This window comes from Urocitellus parryii, chromosome 12, assembly GCF_045843805.1.
Source record: "Urocitellus parryii isolate mUroPar1 chromosome 12, mUroPar1.hap1, whole genome shotgun sequence".
Lineage (NCBI taxonomy): Eukaryota > Metazoa > Chordata > Mammalia > Rodentia > Sciuridae > Urocitellus > Urocitellus parryii.
The window spans coordinates 21,705,500-21,723,806 of record NC_135542.1 but is presented as its reverse complement, the minus strand read 5'-3'; the positions used below and the strand labels follow the sequence as shown (position 1 = coordinate 21,723,806).

General features: G+C 47.2%; 1 protein-coding gene across 1 annotated transcript in view; it reads left to right on the top strand.

Annotated features, from left to right (window-relative positions):
* The window catches only part of LOC144249603 (acyl-coenzyme A oxidase-like protein), a 296,617-nt gene that overhangs the window by 62,821 nt on the left and 215,489 nt on the right, over positions 1 to 18,307 (top strand). The window contains exon 9 of the mRNA XM_077791725.1: positions 6,782 to 6,914. Coding sequence (XP_077647851.1) covers positions 6,782 to 6,914 — 133 coding nt within the window. The remainder of the gene's footprint in view (positions 1 to 6,781; positions 6,915 to 18,307) is intronic.

Sequence of the window (18,307 nt, the reverse complement as noted above, 5' to 3'; positions counted from 1 at the left end):
ATGATCCAACTTGCCGTTGCCCAGATACAATGATTGTCACACTCCAATGTGTCTCTCTGGACTTTCTAACACGTCAACAGATCTAGAGAGATATGTCAGACTTTACCAAATGAAATTTTTACCAAATGAGGATGCTATCTTATGACTTATAATTTCCATTTAACATTATTTTACAAATATTTTAATGTAACAATAAACACACTTAGGCATTATCATTTTTAACAACACTATGCAGTCTGTTAAATAAATGGTCTGTAAGTTTTGTCATCGAATCCCTTATTGTTGGGCACTTAGATTGTTCCATTCCCCCCTTCGTACATTGATTGTTGCTGTCCCATCCTTTGTGGGTTTTGAGCGTTCAGGCACTGTCCTTCAGCTTGGGAGGCTGGTAAGACCACTGCTTCCTGGAGGGATGAGTTCAAGGTGCTCACTTCCCAGTACCTCACAGTGAGGTCAAGGTGAATTCAACAGTGAGCTGAAGGCTGCTTTCTCAAGTGCATTCTAGGGATGAGGTTCAGGGGTTGGTTAATGATGCTTTCCCCACCCCCAGAGGCTAGAAGCACCATTACTTTTAACTTTCTCAGCAGAATTTTCCTTATCCTATGAAAGTCCTGAGCCACCATCATATTTGGGTCTCTGACAAAGCCAACAGTCGGTGTGTGGATAAGCAGCTGTCTCCCTGGCTGCCTGTGGATTTTCCTTGAACACTTTACTCCTTTTTGCTGCCTGCTAGTTCTTGTCAGCAGATAAATATGGTAGTAGATGCCAAAAGTTTAAGAAAATTGTGTGGGAAACAAACTTAGAAGAACCAAATTTTGTTTGCTCTCTGCCATGAACCAGGAGGAAATAGAATGGAGACAACTAAAGAATCATTGCAGTTATACTGGTGGATACCTAAGACCCCCAGTGTCGCGACCCCTCGCCAGCGAGGGAAAAAACGACACAGGATTCTTCCTTCAGCAGTTTACTCATAATGAAAAGACAGGAACAAGAGAAGAAAGCACGCGCGCCCGAGCGGTCGGTCTGCCCTAACTTAAGTACCCAGCCTTGCCAATGAACCAGCACCACGTGGAAGAGTCTAATAGGTGCAGCGTAGCGGAAGCAGGTCAGAGCCCAGCCCACAGCCCAACAAGGAGTTGTTTAACAACTCTAACCGCTGAGTCATCAGAAGCAGGAACCCAGCGCCATTTTCAGGGTGCGGTCGTCGGCTCCCAACAGTTCCCCCTTTCTGTTTTACAAGCAACAGGTAAAAGTAGAGGTCCTATCTCCATTGTGCAAAAGTGGCCGCAAATAATGGCACACTCCTGAGGGGCGCCTCCCCAGGCGAGTCACCATTTCGACCGATGCCTTTTTCATGGAGGTGGGACGTCGACATCAAACCCACAAACAATAGGACATGCTTTTCTTGGGACTCAAACCTAGAGCTCCCAAGTGCAGTGCCTTGCCTCGCATCCTGTATTGTGACGATGGTGAATGAAGGGGGACAGCTGAGGCTGCCTTCGTAATGCAGACAAAATTAAGCTGGCAACATCCCAAGAGAAAGGCACGAACAGCAGAGAAGGGGAGAAATTTGGTTGTAACATCTGCCATTGTTAGATAAAGGTCAAGACGTTCCCGTGGAGCACATATGTCGTGGCCTTGTGAGCTGGCCACCTTGACATGCAGAACAAGGAATTGGGGGCTGGGCCCCGGGGGCCAGGGAAGGCCTGCTTCCAGCAAGTCAACCTCTCTTGCATGTCAAGGGGAATCAAGTAGCCCCTGTCTTAGGTCGTCCACTGTCCCTGCACTGCTTACCCGTCTCTGGGGAGGCCCCATTCCCCTGGCTTAGGTTGCAGTGCAAGCGTGGAAGTTGCCCGTCACTGGGTACTACAAGATCAGCTCAGGGTGTTGTGGCCAACAGGACATTGTTATGGTAAATGTTCAACCACCTCCAAATACAGGACCCATGACCATCACCATCAAATGGCAGGTGTAGTTGGACCATAAGATTAGCTAGCAAAGATCCTAGTGCAGAAAGGCAGGGAGGAAAGATATGCACAGAGGAAAGATCAACATGTACAGAGAAACACAATGTGTCAAATAATGAAACAGTAGAAAAGTTATCAATAGCTGCTACAGTATCCATAGGCAAGGTCGGCCAATCCAGGGTGGCAGAGTCATCAGTAGTGAAGAAAAATGAAAGCACACCAGTCCGAGAAATAATGGGCAATGGATATGGCCACGTCTCTATCACCGCCCAGAGGAGTCGTTCTGCAGTCCAGATGACCTCATGTCCGATCACCATCAGGAGAAGCATCAAGCACCTCATCCTGCTCATCTTCATTCCTCCCTCCTGACGGGGCTTGAGGAACTCTCCGCACGAGGCGCTCTGGCACCCACAACGGTTCCGTTCGATCCTGTGGGAAAACACAGACAGCACCTCGTGCCCATGCCAGCACGGGATCAGGCCCATACCATTGTCCAGAAAGTACATCTTTCCACTTAATATGCCCAAAATTCGGGGCAGAGGGCGAACAGTGCCTAGTCGCAGCAGAGCGCCCTTGAATGTCCAGATTCAAAAAATTAATAGTGAATAGAGCCAGGGAGAGGCGCTCTTTCGGGGTGTGGCCTAAGCCAATTCCCCCTTTTTGTTTTATTAACATCTCTTTTAGAGTCTTATGAGCACGCTCTACAATACCCTGACCTTGTGGATTGTAGGGTAAACCATGGACAAGCTGGACACCCATTTGGTTGCAAAAGGAAGAAAATTGGCGTCCAGTATACGCTGGACCATTGTCCATCTTAATAGTCTGTGGTAATCCCCAGGCTGCCCAGGCTTCCAAGCAATGTGTGATAACATTTCCAGCCTTTTCACCAGACAAAGCAGAAGCATGGATAATGCCAGAACAAGTATCTACAGACACATGGACATATTTAAGTTTGCCAAAGTCGGGAACATGAGTGACATCCATCTGCCATACAAACCGCAACCACGAGGATTTACGCCTATAGAAAAGGGATGATGCAAAATGATACAATTAGGACAATCCAATATAATCTGCCGAGCATCAGCACGGGAGATAGTAAAGTGCTTCTGAAGTGCTCGTGCATTAACATGAAACTTACCATGAAAGTTTCTAGCTTGATCCAAGGAGGAAACAGGGAACACCCAAGAAGAACGAGTAGCAAGATCAGCTTGGGCATTGCCAGCAGAAAGAGCACCCGGTAAACCTGTGTGGGCTCGAATATGCAAGGGGTAAAAACAGGCGGAGCGATTCCAAATCAATGTTTGGAGATGAAGAAAAAGGGAAGACATTACTCCTGAAGTGTGTATGGGACCCACTGCTTCCAACACCTTTAAAGCTTGAACTACATAAACAGAATCTGAAATTAAATTAAAAGGAAACGGACATTGTTCAAATACTTTTATGACAATTTGCAGCTCCACCCATTGTGGATTGCCAGGAGCAAACTGATGTTGGATAGGAGGTTGATCATTTACCACATAGGCTCCAATACCAGTTTTAGATCCATCTGTAAAGATATTTGCAGCTCCTGGGATAGGCGTAGAAGAAGTGATTTTAGGGAAAATGATAGGATGTTCCTTAACAAATGTAATAAGAGGATGTGAAGGATAGTGATTATCTATCTCTCCTGAAAAAGAACATAGTAATATAGCCCAATTATCCAGGTTAGCACACAAAACTTGAATTTGTTGACACGTATAAGGGACAATCACAGACGTTGGAGAAAAGCCAAAAAATTGTATACTTTGTTGTATCCCTAACATAGCTAAAGAAGCAACTGCATCAGGATAATACTCAAGGGATTTTCCAGGGGATATACGTGGATGTATCCATAACAAAGGACCATCTTGCCACAAAACTCCAGTAGGTTGCCGTACAGTGGCGAGCACACATAATTGAAGAGGCTTATCCTCTTGAAGCCTGCAAAGGCTAGCATGTTGTATAGCCCTTTCCACTTTAAGCAACACTGACCTGGCTTCCTCAGTAAGATGTCGAGGGGAAGTAAGATCTGAATCACCTTTAAGAATTTCATACAAGGGCTTTAACTCAACATTGGAAATATGCAAGTAGCCCCTAATCCAGTTTATGTCACCCAATAATTTCTGAAAATCATTTAACATATGTAAATTATCAGTCCTAAGAGTTATCTTTTGGGGTGTAATAGTTTTACAAGAGATACTAGCACCAAGATAATCAATAGAGTCTCCTGTCTGCACTCCACCAGGTGAAATAAGCAAACCCTTCAATTGTAGCAAATGCACCAAATCAACACAAGCCGCTCCACCTGAGTAAGAGTGAAAGCAGCATCTACACCATAAGTGTGAACAGATTCTGCCAAGGTTTTAATTATTTTAAAATCTAAAGGCTCATGGTATCTTCCCCTATCAGCGTCCTGAAAAACCCGGGTACGCCAGTCCCATGTCTGTACTAACTATTCTCCAAACCTGTGCATGAAAAGTTCTCCCGGAGCTTTGGACTCCCCTCACACATGAGGGCGATGCAACAGGCACTGCATCTTCCTCCAAATTCTCAACCTCTTCCTCAGAATTAGATTTATCAAAATTAGATTTATCCCCCTTCTCACGGTAGGCTTTCATGCTTTGTGTCTCCCTTTTTTTCCTTTTCATTTTTATTTTACGTAGTTGTTGTAACAATACATCCAGGTCCTCAGAACTCTCTGAGCCGCTTGTGTCCTCAGGTGTTTTTAATTTGGTCAAATCTGGATAGAGCCTTCTCCTATTTTATCTTCAGGCTCTTTTGCCTTTTTACTACTCTTACTCCTAAAACTCTCTGCCACTTCGCTATGTGACCCCTCAGATTTTTCCTCATGTAGTTGTTCAAGAACGGCCTGACCCTCACCCACAGCTTCCTGGCATTTACTGTCTACTATACATTCTCTAACCAATTTCCAAAGTGGTATAACGCCATTCTCCAAAGTACCTTGCTCATAAGCAAAATCCAGATCTCTCCCTAATTTGTCCCAGCTGGGAATTGTAAGACTCCCTGAAAAAAACAAACCAAGGAGCCGCTATATCAGCTTCTCTTAAAAACATCCTCAAAGTACTCTGTTCCACCCCAAGTCCTTTTGAACGCAACAGCCCATCCAGGGTCAAAAAAATTGGGCTTGAAGAGGTAACACCCATAATATTTTCAAAATTATGAAGAAAATGAAAATACAAAAGCCCCCGCTCTCTCTTTATCTCCAGAGGAGCGTCCTATTTTATTATTTTTTCCCGCTCTCTCTTTATTCACAGAGGAGCTGCCCCGCTTTAATCGCGGATCCCACTCACCTGGGACTTATTCATTAGGACATAGTATACAGAATATAAAAATAACTATTATAATTAAATAATAGAATGACAAATAACCCAATTAAAAAGCATGCAAACATCTGAAAAGACATTTCTCCAAAAAATGCATATAAAGTACTAATAATAGAAAAATGCTCAACACCATTGTCATCAGAAGAATGTGAATCAAAATCATGATGAAATACCATCCACAGCACTAGGATGGCTATGGTAAAAGAGACAGATGACACTAAGTGTTGGTGAGGATGTGGGGAAGCAAAACCATCATGCCTGACTGGCAGTGATGTAATGTGTTGTCATAGGTTTGGAAAAATCATTTGGCAGCTCCTCAGTAGTTTCAAAGTTATCAGATGACCCAGCAGTTCTATCCTTACATATGTATAAAAACATTGTTAGCATGATACTAAAAAAATAGATGTGTACACAAACATTCATAATATCATTATTCATAATAGCCCCAAAGTGGAAATAACCCAAATATCCATCAATTTCTGAATGGATAAACCAAATCTGATAAATGCTCACAATGAAATATTGTGCAGCCATAAAAAACAATGAAGGACTGATACATGCTACAACATAGATGAACCTTGGAAACATGCTAAGAAGCCAGACACAGAAACCGCATGTTATATGAGTCTGTTTATGTGAAATCTTGAGAATAAGCAACTCCAGAGAGATATAAAGTTGATTAAGGGATACCAGGCACTGAAAGGTGGAGAGTTTGGAGACTGACTGCTATTGGTATGATGTTTCTTTTCTGGGGATGAAATGTTTTGGAACTGGATAGTAGTGCTGGTTGTACAGCTTTGTGAATACTCTGTTGAACACTTTAAAGGAATGAATTTTATGGGGTGTGAATTATATCTCATAAAAAAGTGGGCCAGGTTGTACACGCAGTCTCTGGTATGGTTAAATGATGGTGGTATCATGCCTCTTTTTCTCAGGGGCCATTGCTGGGCTGCAGGTTGGTGGTGGCTGAAAACCTGCCCTTGTCTCCATGGTCAGCCTTTCTCAGACTCTCCTGAGAGTCCCTCAGAGGTGGGGATTCACACAGATGGACTCATATAATGTGGGGTCTTTGTGTCTGGATTTTTTCAAGCTTCACCTATATTGTAGCGCGTGTCAGTGCTCAATTTCTTTTTATGACCCCAAATATTTAGTGGTATGTCTACACCATATTTTGCTTGTCCTTTCAGCAGCTGATGGACACTTGGGTTGTTTCCACTTTGGGGCTATTATGCATAATTGTCCTATGAGTCCAGCCTTTCACAAACCTCCTGAGAAGGCCCGCCCCCTGACCCCAAGCTTACTCTGCTCTTGTTCTCATGAGGGAGGCTCTCATGCAAATCGGTGCACTTCCTGGGCATAAGGGAGCCACCCAACTGCACCTCTAGAGCTGCCAAGCCTTCTTCTTTTGTTAACCCACCTTTCTTGTCCATTCTGCTCTCCTCCTTCCCACAGGTTTGGTTCTGTGGCCCCAGATGGGAAGTACCACTCACCTATTAAGAACAAGAGTGCGAGATTCAATGCCATGTTGGCCGCGCTGACCCCTTCGAGATTGGGGGTGACTTTCCAAGCTCTGAGCACCATGAAGGTAGTTGATTCTTTTTAATGGACCTCACTGTTCATTCTCTGCTTATTCTGGGGATGCGTAACAGTGTCAGGAGCTGAGCTTCCTGAGCCCCAGTGGTGTCATGTAGCCGGGATGACCGGTCACACTCTAGAGGGAGTCAGTTGGCCACACAGGTCATGTTTTTGTGTCCTTCTCAAGACAGTGTCCCATCCCTCCTGAGCTGCTAATCATGGTGGATGGAGCCTGGGCAGTGTGGCCACAGAGCCACAGAAGCTGACCCAAGGAGACTGGGTTATTCAGGATGAACACACCTGTTTCAATTTCCTGCAGGTGAAGGTCAGGGTGTCTTAGCTGAGTTCATGGGGCCTGTGGATCTCAGGGGCTCTTGGGGACATTCCCTGTCACGTGTCAGAGTCCATGAGGCCAGATCTCCAGAAGCCATCTCTGCCTCTCCTCCCCTGTATTCCTATGTATTGATTTGGAGAGAGCAGCAGGAGAGAAAAGTTCTGGAAGGTTCTTTCTCTCCTCTGCATGGGCCTACACTTCTGTGTTCTCCAGGCCCTTCCGTCTTCGCGTGAGGGAAAGCCCGCTATGACCTCCCCTGAGCCTAGTGAAGCTGCAAGGAAGACAGATTCTGCAGGAATATGCCTTTGTGTCTTAAATCCAGCTTTCCCTCCAGAGGAGTGACATTCCTGTGATTCCAGGCCTGACTTCAGTCACAGATGTCTGAACAGCAGACAATCTCTCTTAATTTGCTTCTCCTTTGCCTGCCCCGCCCCAGCTTCCCAAGCAGTGCTCCTCCTGCCATTGAATGGTGGAAGCGCACATGCTAGGACGGCCCGCAACCCGGCGCCCTCCGGTGGCCCCCTCCCGTGGCGCCCTCCTGTGGCGCCCATTCCTGTGCTTGTTTTGCAGTGGCTCTTGCAGTGGGCTCAGCTGGGTGTTCTAAAGTCCCCTGTCAGGAACCAACGGACAGAGGCCCCGGGAAAGCCTCGTGAGGAGGCGTCCAAGAGCCAAGGGAAACTGGTTCTTCAGGTCTGTAATGGAAACGCTTTCAGCCATGCTCAGGAAAGAGGGAAGGAGAGAAGGCAGAGGAGTCCAGGGTGGCATCAAAGAGGAGACGAAGGAAGAGCCTGACCCGGGCTTTCTGAAGTTGTCCCCAGCACCCCTGCAGCCCTCAGAGCACACCCTGAGCATCCTGAGGAGAGTACGGACACAGGACAGTTGCATGCTGGTGGTGGCCGCAGAGGCTGCTGGGAGACCCTGTGCCCGACAGGTGTGGAGTGGGTGACAGTGTGAGGGTGCTCCTGCTGCCAGAAGCCTGGTGGTTCCCTGAGCTCCGTGTGGGGTCATGTGGCCTATGGTGTGGGCAGTGAGGGCAAGGCAGGGGGCGACCTTCCAGGAGAGTCTTGGTTCTCTATGTCATCAGATCTGGCGCAGTGCGACGGGATAGCTCCGGGAGAGGAGACCAAGGGGTGATTCTTTGTTTCTTTTTGTGGTCCTGGGGATTGAACCCAGGGGTGCTCTATTGCTGAGTTACATCCCCAGTCCTTTTTAACTTTTTTAAATATTTATTTTTCAGTTATAGGTGGACACAGTATCTTTATTTTATTCTTATGTGGTGCTGAGGACCAAACCCAGTGCCTCACACATGCTTGGCGAGCGCTCTACCTCTGAGCCCCAGCCCCAGCCCCTTTTTTTATTTTTTATTTTAAGACAAAGTCTCCCTAAGTTGCCCACGCTGGCCTGGAACTTGCCATCCTTCTGCCTCAGCCTTAAGTCATTGAGATCACAGGCAGGTGAGGTTCTTGTTCTCTGTTCCTCTGGACATTATCAGGGGTCAGCACCTGTCCACCCCAAGAGCCATGTGCAGACTGATTCCTCGTTGGGTATTTGACGTGCGTGCTTTGTTCCTGGCAATGGATGGTCACGATCACGATCGTAGTCTCTGAAGTCAGAGATCCCTGGGCTCCAGCCTCATCCCACGTGTGACCAGCAGCAGGGCTGTGGGCAGGTCAGTGGTCCTCTCTGAGTCTCACTGTCCTTGTCTTCAGGCGGGCCTTGGGAAGACGGTGAGGCAGGACAAAGGGATGCATACGCATGCTCCACAGCTCAGAGCTGATGGAGACACGTTGGTTGTTGTTGCTCCTGCTGCTGCTGTTGGGAAGGTAGGCGTTGGCAGTGGGAAAGGAATAAATGGCTTTCCCATGAAACACATGCCTTCAATCCTGGCCTTGGTAAGGCATTCTGAAATGTTTTGCAAAGATGCCCAGAAAGAGGGAAGGAGAGAAGAATCCCTTTGATTCCTGGGTATCTAAAGCAGAACACGGTAACTCAGAATTGGCACCTTCTCTGCCCATATCGACCTTTCCACTCAAAGGAATTGCTTAGTGTGTTAGTCAACTTTCTGTTACAGTAACAAAATACCCAAGATAATCAACTTATGAAGAAAAAAGGTTTATTCTGGCTCACAGTTTCAGAGCTTTCAGTTCATGGTCAGTTGGCCTATTGCTTTTGGACTTGTGGAAAGACAGCACATTGTGGGTGGAGAAGAGTCAGAGGAGACTGATCAACTTTTGTCAGCCAGGGTGCAAAGAGAGACAGGAAGGGGAAGGGGTCCCAATATCCCTGACAAGGACATGCCCGCAATGGCTTAACTTCCTTCTACTAGGCCCCACCCACCAGAAGTGTCACAGGCTGGTGACCAAGCCTTTGATATGTGGGCCTTTGTAGGCTGTATAAGATCCAGACCACAGCATTGGGGTAAGGGGGAACCTGCACAGAGCCTGGCAGGGATCAGACCCCGTGTGTTCCAGGCCCTGCCATGTCGTCTGGCTGGACAGCAGCCCTGGCGGCTGTGATGTCACCATGCGAGTCTCCATCGAGGATGGGCTCAGAGGCCTCCTTGGCGGCAACTCCTCCTCCTGCGGCTCAAACAGGTCCCAGATGTTTTCCCAGCTGAAACCTGGGATGGTCCTGCTGGGTCTGCTCTTGCTAATGAGTGGAAAACCAGATCCCTCTGTCCTACATTCATTCTTGATGTATTAGAAAACTGTCACCGTGGCTCTCCACAGTGACATTCACTCAAGGTCAAGCATGCCCTGCCTTTCAGGCCTTGCCCAGATGTCTCCTTTTCCACGACTGTCTCTCACCCCCGCGGCAGGCCTCTGTCCTCTTGGATTTTCCCTCAAAGGCTCACTGTAATCCCCGTCCTCTAATTTGTGTCCAAAATGCCAGGCCAGATTAAACGATTAGTGAGGACAGGAGGCCAGGGAAATGGAGATGATTGCCGGGAGGGAGGGCCTGGGGGGGAGGGAGCTGGTGCTCGTGAGTGGGCAGGGTGGGGAGAAGGGGGAGTGGGAAGTGGAACCCAGGTCTGTCCTTTTGGATTGGTTCTGCACGGAGACAGCACTTTAGCTCATCTTGAGCTGGTCCCCACTTGTAAAGGAGTTTCCCTAAGGGATGCCCTTAGGAGCTGGGTCCCATCCTGGGAGTGTCTGACTTGGCAGCTCCGGGGTGGGGCTGGAGAATCTTCGTTTCTAGCAGGTTCCCAGGTGCCATTGAAGTTGTGGAGGGGTCCTGCCCACCCGTCCCTGAGAAAGGCCTCCAGACTCCCCCTCGACTGCGACTGCGGAGTCCTCCCGAGCCCCTCCCCTCCCCAACAATCATCCCCGTTTCCTTGGACTCGTGTTCTCACCGAGAACCCTGCACACAACAAATGGGTGCAGTCGTAAGTGTCTGGCACCATCCCAGCCACCTCGTCCCTAGGATCAAGGGCCAAGCTCTCCCCCACCAGCCCCCTCTCCCCACTGACCTTCCCTCCTGCTGTTCCCTGCTTCCTGGCCACAGGTGGGCATGGCACGAGCTGCTCATTTTCAAATACATTTCAGAGCTCCTGCTGTCTCTTCTTAAAGGCCACAGCCTGCATGTGGTCCCTGTGTCACCTGTGCCCAAGGCATCACAAACCTCTTGCAACCTTTACTTCAGTTACAACCAGCTGGTGTTTGTTAAAGTCACCTTGAGGATTGGGGCGTCCACATGAATTGGGGCGGGGCATGTCACAGTGCAGTCCATAACTCTTGGCCACCCTCATGTGACTGTATTTGGAGACTGTGTATATAGAGAGGTAACTAAGATGCAATGAATAGGGGTAGGGTCCTGATTTGATAAGACTTGCCTGGTGTCTGTGAAGAGGAGACACCAGAGATCTCAGTCCCCATGCACCCAGAGGAAAGGCCACACGAGGACAAAGTGAGAAGGTGGTCCTCTAAACGCCTGGAAGAGAGACCTCGTCAGAAACTAACCTGCTGGCACCTTGACCTTGGGTTTCTAACCTCCAGAACTGTGAGAAAATGAGTTTCTGCAGTTTGAACACTTGGTCTGGATGGCTGCTGGAGCAGAATGACATACTGCAAAAAGTCCCGAACCGCCAGTATAAGCCAGGTTAGGAGACTCCCAGGGGGCGTTCAAGACAGCAGCCAGTGGAGCTGGGGTCCTCTTTCTCACCTCATTTCAGAGCCCAGGGCTGAGCCAGGCAGAGGAGTGCCCAGTAAAGCTGTCAGCTGAGTCCAGTGGAGTGGAGTTGGCCTGCATGGAAATAGTTGGCAAGTCCTACCCCCTCCAGACGCCATTGTGAGGCCACAGAGCGCCAGCCTCCTGGGCTTGCATCTGCCTCTGTGCAACCTCCAAGAGCATCTCCACTTCTCTGGAAATAGAGCTGCTGTGAGACTGCAGGGACGTCATGTGAAGGGTTTGCAGGAGGGTCTGCGGGCACCAAGCCCTTGACGCCTGCCCTGCTGGGATCACAAGGCCTGCAGAAGCCTACCTACTCAAGCTCAGGCAGGCCACTGGCTAAAATCACCTCCGAGGTTCTGAGGGTGACAAACAGAATTTGTAACTCAGGCTCACCCCTTGGCAGAAGCTGCCTAGAGCTGAGGTGAGTTATGAGGCTGAGCAGGGTGTGGGGCAGCAGCCGTGGGTGAGCAGTGTTGGCCCTGAGTGGGGGCTGGGGACCGAAGGGCCCACACCACTTGGCCATCCTCCTGGGGTTCTGTGAAGGGCATGTGTCTTAGAGAAGGGTGGAGAGACTGATGGCAATCTTCAAGTCATACAAGGTTGCCGTATGCAAGATGGCGGTGTTTCTGCAGCCTCCCGGAGCTGACGGGAGCGCAGAGGGAAGACTGGTTTCAGGAGGGACTCTTGGGACCTCTTGGAATGTGCCACAGGTGTACAGCCTGTCCTGAGCACTGCTGGGCATGAGTGCAGGGTCCGGGGAAAGTGCAAAGTCCACTTTTTCAGGGGGTCTCTGGCCTCTCTGGGTAGGGATTTGACAGTACTCTGGAATGACTTTGCCAAGACTGTTTGACTGGATGCTAGTTCATAGTGGATCAGAACCGAAAGGAGGTCAGGTGTGCAGGGCTCCTGAGCCTGAGGTGGTTAGTCTCAGGCCAGGGAGGGCCTTGCAACCCCCAGGAGAGCACTGGAGCAACCACTCGGCTTGTGTGACACTGAGCCAAGGAGCACTCAGCTCCCTCAAATTAGTAATTATAGTTTTTATGACCACCATTACAAAACTTTCAGGGTTTTGTATGTTTTCTTCTTGCTGTGAGGCCATCTACTTCTATTTTTCCTGGAATCACTTTGTGTTCATTTCTTCTTGTAACTTAAATTGATCTCATTCTTACCATTACTAAGAGGATATTCAGTGGGGCAAGGATTGTATCTTTTTATTCAGCCTCAGGGCAGGGTCTCTTAGAGCATGCTGTGGAAGTCTTTTTACTCCCTCTTCTACCCACCCACCCATCCATGCCTTCATCCATCCATCCACCCACCCACCCACCCACCCACCCACCCATCCATGCATCCATCCATCCATGCACCCATCCATGCATCCATTCATCCACTCACCCATTCATCCATCTACCCTTTCATCCACTTACCCATCCATCCACACAGCCACCCACTCATCCATGCCTCCATCTACCCACCCATTCCACTACAAAGACTCTGAACACAAAGATCAATTAATATATGAGTTAGTAGTTAATGGAGGAAGCTGTGGAACATTTTAGAAAAGAGTAGTTACCTACAGACACCACAGTTTAGACACCTCCACTCATCAGGCCTGTATGTGGGACAGGCCAGAGACAAGCCCCATCCACCAGAGCCTGGTCTCTTCCAGTAGTAAAGGGCAGATTAAGCAGCATCTCTGAGGTCTTGCACACAGGAGGGCTCAGTGCAGGGACGGCCTCCAGGGGGCCAGCAGGAGTGGAAACCTTCCAACCATGAGCGTGTGTGGCTTGGCATGATGGAGCACAGAGTGGGGAGGCCATGGGTTCCTACTGCACAGTCCAGAGAATGCATGCTCCTACACCCGGTGTGAGTTTGGCTGAAGTTGCCAGGGCAGAGTTCAGTGGCACTCATTTGCTTGGCACTGTTGGCCTGGCCAGTCCCTGGTATGTGTCTTCACAGAGCTGTGTTGGAGAGTGGAGCTCAGGCCTGTCTCAGTCACGTTGAGTATGCTTTGAGGCAGGGCCGCCCTCTTCATCTCCTTCTGCTCAGGCTGCTGCTGCCCCTTCAGCGTCCTCACACAAACAAATGTGGGGAGCAGAAGATCCAGACTTGCTCAGCTGTTGGAAAGCTGGATGGAATGATAGTATGGAGTTTCCTTCTCTGTTGTGGAAACTTCCCAGAACTGACCACCAGGGGGCGGCAAATACCAACCCGCTGCCCACGTCTTTTGACATTTTTGTATTTACTTTCCGTGTGTCAGAAGCTGCTGGGATTTTGCTGTTGCCAGTTTATTTAGCTCCTTATCAGTTACAAGTGCTGCTTTTTAAAAAGTGGACAATGAAAGAACGAGGTTCACCAGCTGAGTAATTGTCAGGCTCAAGACCAAGATGGTAAATAAGATGTGGAGTTATTTTGATGACTCTTCGGGGCAGAATTTGACTCATAAATTTCTCTTAAAAAAAACATAAGCTTGCAGCATTTTGGGTGGATATGAAAATGGTTAAATATTTTTGTGGTGTTTCTATGGAAGCTGTTTACGTTTGTAACAACTGAAATTTAAATATTTGTCTTTTTAAAAGATTTATCTACTGCCCTCTCCCCCAAAGACCAAGGAGCAGAGATGAGTACAACCAGAGATAAGTAGCACATGGCATGAGGATTTGAAATAGATGCTTGGAAGGCTTCCATTTTGGACTTGTTTCAATTCTGAGTGCATGTTGACTGTCTTCCTCTTAGCACTGTGGAAGTGGGTGACCTGGAACAGGGGTGTGTCCTCCAGAGACGGGGCGGATCCAGGTAACAGGAAACCACAGCTAGGTGGATCCAGGTAAGAGGAAGACACAGCTAAGCGGGGAGGGCTCCAGGATCACACCTGCAGGAGGGGACAGGGTGGCGGGTAGTGAGGACACCCCACACGGAGAGACGTCACAAAGAGGTAGCGGGCAATATTTCTTGGTTGGAAGGGACTTCAGAGATCAGAGTCCAGAGCATGTCTTTTTTTGTGGGGGAGGCTAGGGGATGGAACCCCGGGCCTCACACTTGCAAGGCGCATGCTCTACCACTACGCTCACCCCAGACCCACTGTGTGTCTTACAGGAAGCGTTCTAAGTGAGGTCGGTGGGTCTCTGCAGGGCAGCCTAGAGTTGGCCTCCACCCTGTTCCTACTGAGTAGGGTATCTGGGTCACATTCACAGAGGGGCAGCCTGGGAGCACAGGGGGGGTAGGGGTTTTCTGTGCTGAAGGAAAGGAAAGTCCTTGGGCATTCCTCCTTGTTTGATGTGGCCTGAGAACGTGAGATGCCGGTGACTGTGGCAACGTTTCAAGGAACGCCGCTCCCTTTGACTGAGTCAGCAGAGGCATTGGGACCCCAGCGTCCTGAGGCCCGGGTTGCAGTCAGGGCAGCTGGGAGGGAGGTTGCGCAGCTGCCTCTGAGTGCCCCAGTGTCCTTCCTGGGCTCTAGCAGCTGGCTCGCCTGGGACGGGTAGAAAGGGGCCCGGGCTGCAGCTCAGAGGAGCTTCACTCAGCTTGGGTGGTTGATGGCCGGCCCATCGTCATCCTTAGCAGCTTTCCTGCCTGAAATCTGATTTCCCACAGAGGATGTGTCCTGGTGAGGATCACCGTCCCTCTCCTTCACTCCAGACCTTTGTCCCGTCCTTTAGGAGATCACATAAAGGGATCCACTCATTTGTATTCAGTGCTTCCTATTCAGGGACCATGGTTTGAGCATTTCACACATAATTACCCATTTGATCGTCTCAGTGGTCCTGTGAGATGGGTGCTTTCTTGACTCCCACTTCGTAGATGAGGAAACAGAGACATAGGAAGATATAACCGTCGGCCCAGATCTGCAGGGCTCACACTCCAGCAGTCTGGCTCTGGGGTCCGGCCCATGCCCAACACCAGGATGGCTTCTGTGGTCCTCAAGCAGCAGGTCTTTGAGGGTCCTGGGCCAGTCCTGATCCCTGGTGCTCCTAGACCTCCTAGTATTTGCTTTGGTTAACCGAACCAAACCCAAAATTTAAAAAACGTGGTGTCCACACTGAAAAACATGGAGATTCCACCCAAACTGGGATTTGGCAGAAGCCAAATGGTGAGTGGCTGGGCTGGAATCCAGGCCTCCTTCCCCACTGGGACCTGGGACCTGATTTAATTTTTAGTGGCACTGTCAACTTTGCCTGGCAGCTGTCAGTCCCTGTGGCCCTGAGCATCTCTGGGCTGGCAGCAGGATGAGGGGAGGCGGGTTGTTCCAGCCTTTATATTGATGTTCTTTATGGGGAAAAGACCATTATGATGGACGTTTATTGTAGCCAGGGGAATTTTTTTTTTTTTTGGCTCAAGCCAATGGAATGATTTTGAATGTCTCTGCCTACTACAATGAAATTTAATAAGGCAAACAAAGTCTGTACTTGCTTAGATAAATTTTAAGAAGTAAAGTGGTCCATTTAAATTTACGTCCACAAAGCCCTTATATTCTCTGAGAAGCAAATGGTTGGTTGTTAAGTATGTGTTCTACATTTCTTGATTTATTAACTTTAGACATTTCTGCCTCTCTGCTGTGACAGATGAGAATTTAGTCACACAACATCCCGCCTTTACCTCTTGTTTCACTTTTTTCCCCTTCACAATTTTTGATGTTTACATTATTAATTTTAATTCTCCCAAGAACTAGTGGGTTAGTTATAAATATCCTGGACCTCCATTTCCCATCCTAACCACTTCATATCTTGACTCCTTCCCTCTCCACTTCTGTCTGCTGAACCATTCATTTGTATGCTGTCAAGACTGAAGCATTTAGAAATATTTTCTAGGACCATCATCTAGCTTTTGGACCTTTGATTATATTATTAAGGCCAGTCTTGTTCACGGTAGAGCCATGTAGTCTGTGAGGCTCATATTTCTACTCTATATACCAAGTGTCAAAGCACCGTTACAGTTTTGAAGAACAACACTATTCCTAGCTTCTAGGTCAAATGGAATCACTTTTCTCATACTCTGCGAATTACTCAAAATCCTGTCATGTTTTTGTTTGCTTGATATTTAGATAATTGTGTTTTGTAATTGTATTTTTGTTTTATATTTCTCCTGGAATTTTAAATTGCCTTTCTTTTTTCTTGTGAGGAGAAAAAAATATATGTCTTCAACACCATAACAATAGTGTCTTCTAGCTTCTGATTCTTTTTGCCTGTTATATGGAATCCATCCATTATTCTCATTGAAGATCTAATGGTGCCCACTGATTTTTTTATTTCAATCTTGACTAATTATATCTGATGTGATCTATAGCAATCATCATCTAAGTATTTTTCTTTTGCAATATTTTTTGAAGTAAAAAAACTTTTCCAAATCCTCTATTATCTTTTTGGTTGGGTTTTCTCTGGTTTTATTTTGATATGTATAGAAGTAATATCTTCTGGAAGGGTGTGTGGATGATAATGTTTTGATTCCTTGTATGTCTGAAATGTTCTGCATTTTGCCTTCACATTTGATTGACATTTTAGCTGAGACTTTTAACTTGAAAATAATTTTCTTTAAGGGTGTTGCTCCATTATCTTCTTGCATTAGATCCGCTCACGGAAAATCCTGTTTTCCGCTGTTGTTACCTGAAAGTTATCTCTGCAAACTATTTGTTTGAATATTTCTTTTTATTTATTTATTTATTTATTTAATTGGTTGTTCAAAACATTACAAAGATTGCAGAATCACATTGGTTACACATCCACATTTTTACATAATGCCATATTAGTAACTGTTGTATTCTGCTACCTTTCCTGTCCTCTACTATCCCCCTTCCCCTCCCCTCCCATCTTCTCTCTCTACCCCATCTAATGTAATTCATTTCTCTCCTTGTTTTTTTTCCCATTCCCCTCACAACCTCTTATATGTAATTTTATATAACATTGAGGGTCTCCTTCCATTTCCTTGCAATTTCCCTTTTCTCTCCCTTTCCGTCCCACCTCATGTCTCTGTATAATGTTAATCTTTTCCTCCTGCTCTTCCTCCCTGCTCTGTTCTTAGTTGCTCTCATTATATCAAAGAAGATATTTGGCATTTGTTTTTTAGGGATTGGCTAGCTTCACTTAGCATAACCTGCTCTAGTGCCATCCATTTCCCTGCAAATTCCATGATTTTGTCATTTTTTAGTGCTGCATAGTACTCCATTATGTATAAATGCCATATTTTTTTATCCATTCATCTATTGAAGGGCATCTGGGTTGGTTCCACAGTCTAGCTATTGTGAATTGTGCTGCTATGAACATTGATGTGGCAGTATCCCTGTAGTACGCTCTTTTAAGGTCTTCAGTGAATAGTTCGAGAAGGGCAATAGCTGGGTCAAATGGTGGTTCCATTCCCAGCTTTCCCAGGAATCTCCATACTGCTTTCCAAATTGGCCACACCAATTTGCAGTCCCACCAGCAATGTACAAGTGTACCCTTTTCCTCACATCCTCGCCAGCACTTGTTGTTGTTTGACTTCATAATGGCTGCCAATCTTACTGGAGTGAGATGGTATCTTAGGGTGGTTTTGATTTGCACTTCTCTGACTGCTAGAGATGGTGAGCATTTTTTCATGTACTTGTTGATTGATTGTATGTCCTCCTCTGAGAAGTGTCTGTTCAAGTCTTTGGCCCCTTTGTTGACTGGGTTATTTGTTTTCTTATTGTTTAATTTTTTGAGTTCTTTGTATACTCTGGATATTAGGGCTCTATCTGAAGTGTGAGGAGTAAAAATTTGTTCCCAGGATGTAGGCTCCCTGTTTACCTCTCTTATTGTTTCTCTTGCTGAGAAAAAAACTTTTTAGTTTAAGTTAAGTCCCATTTGTTGATTCTTGTTATTAACTCTTGTGCTATGGGTGTCCTATTAAGGAATTTGGAGCCCGACCCCACAATATGTAGATCAGAGCCA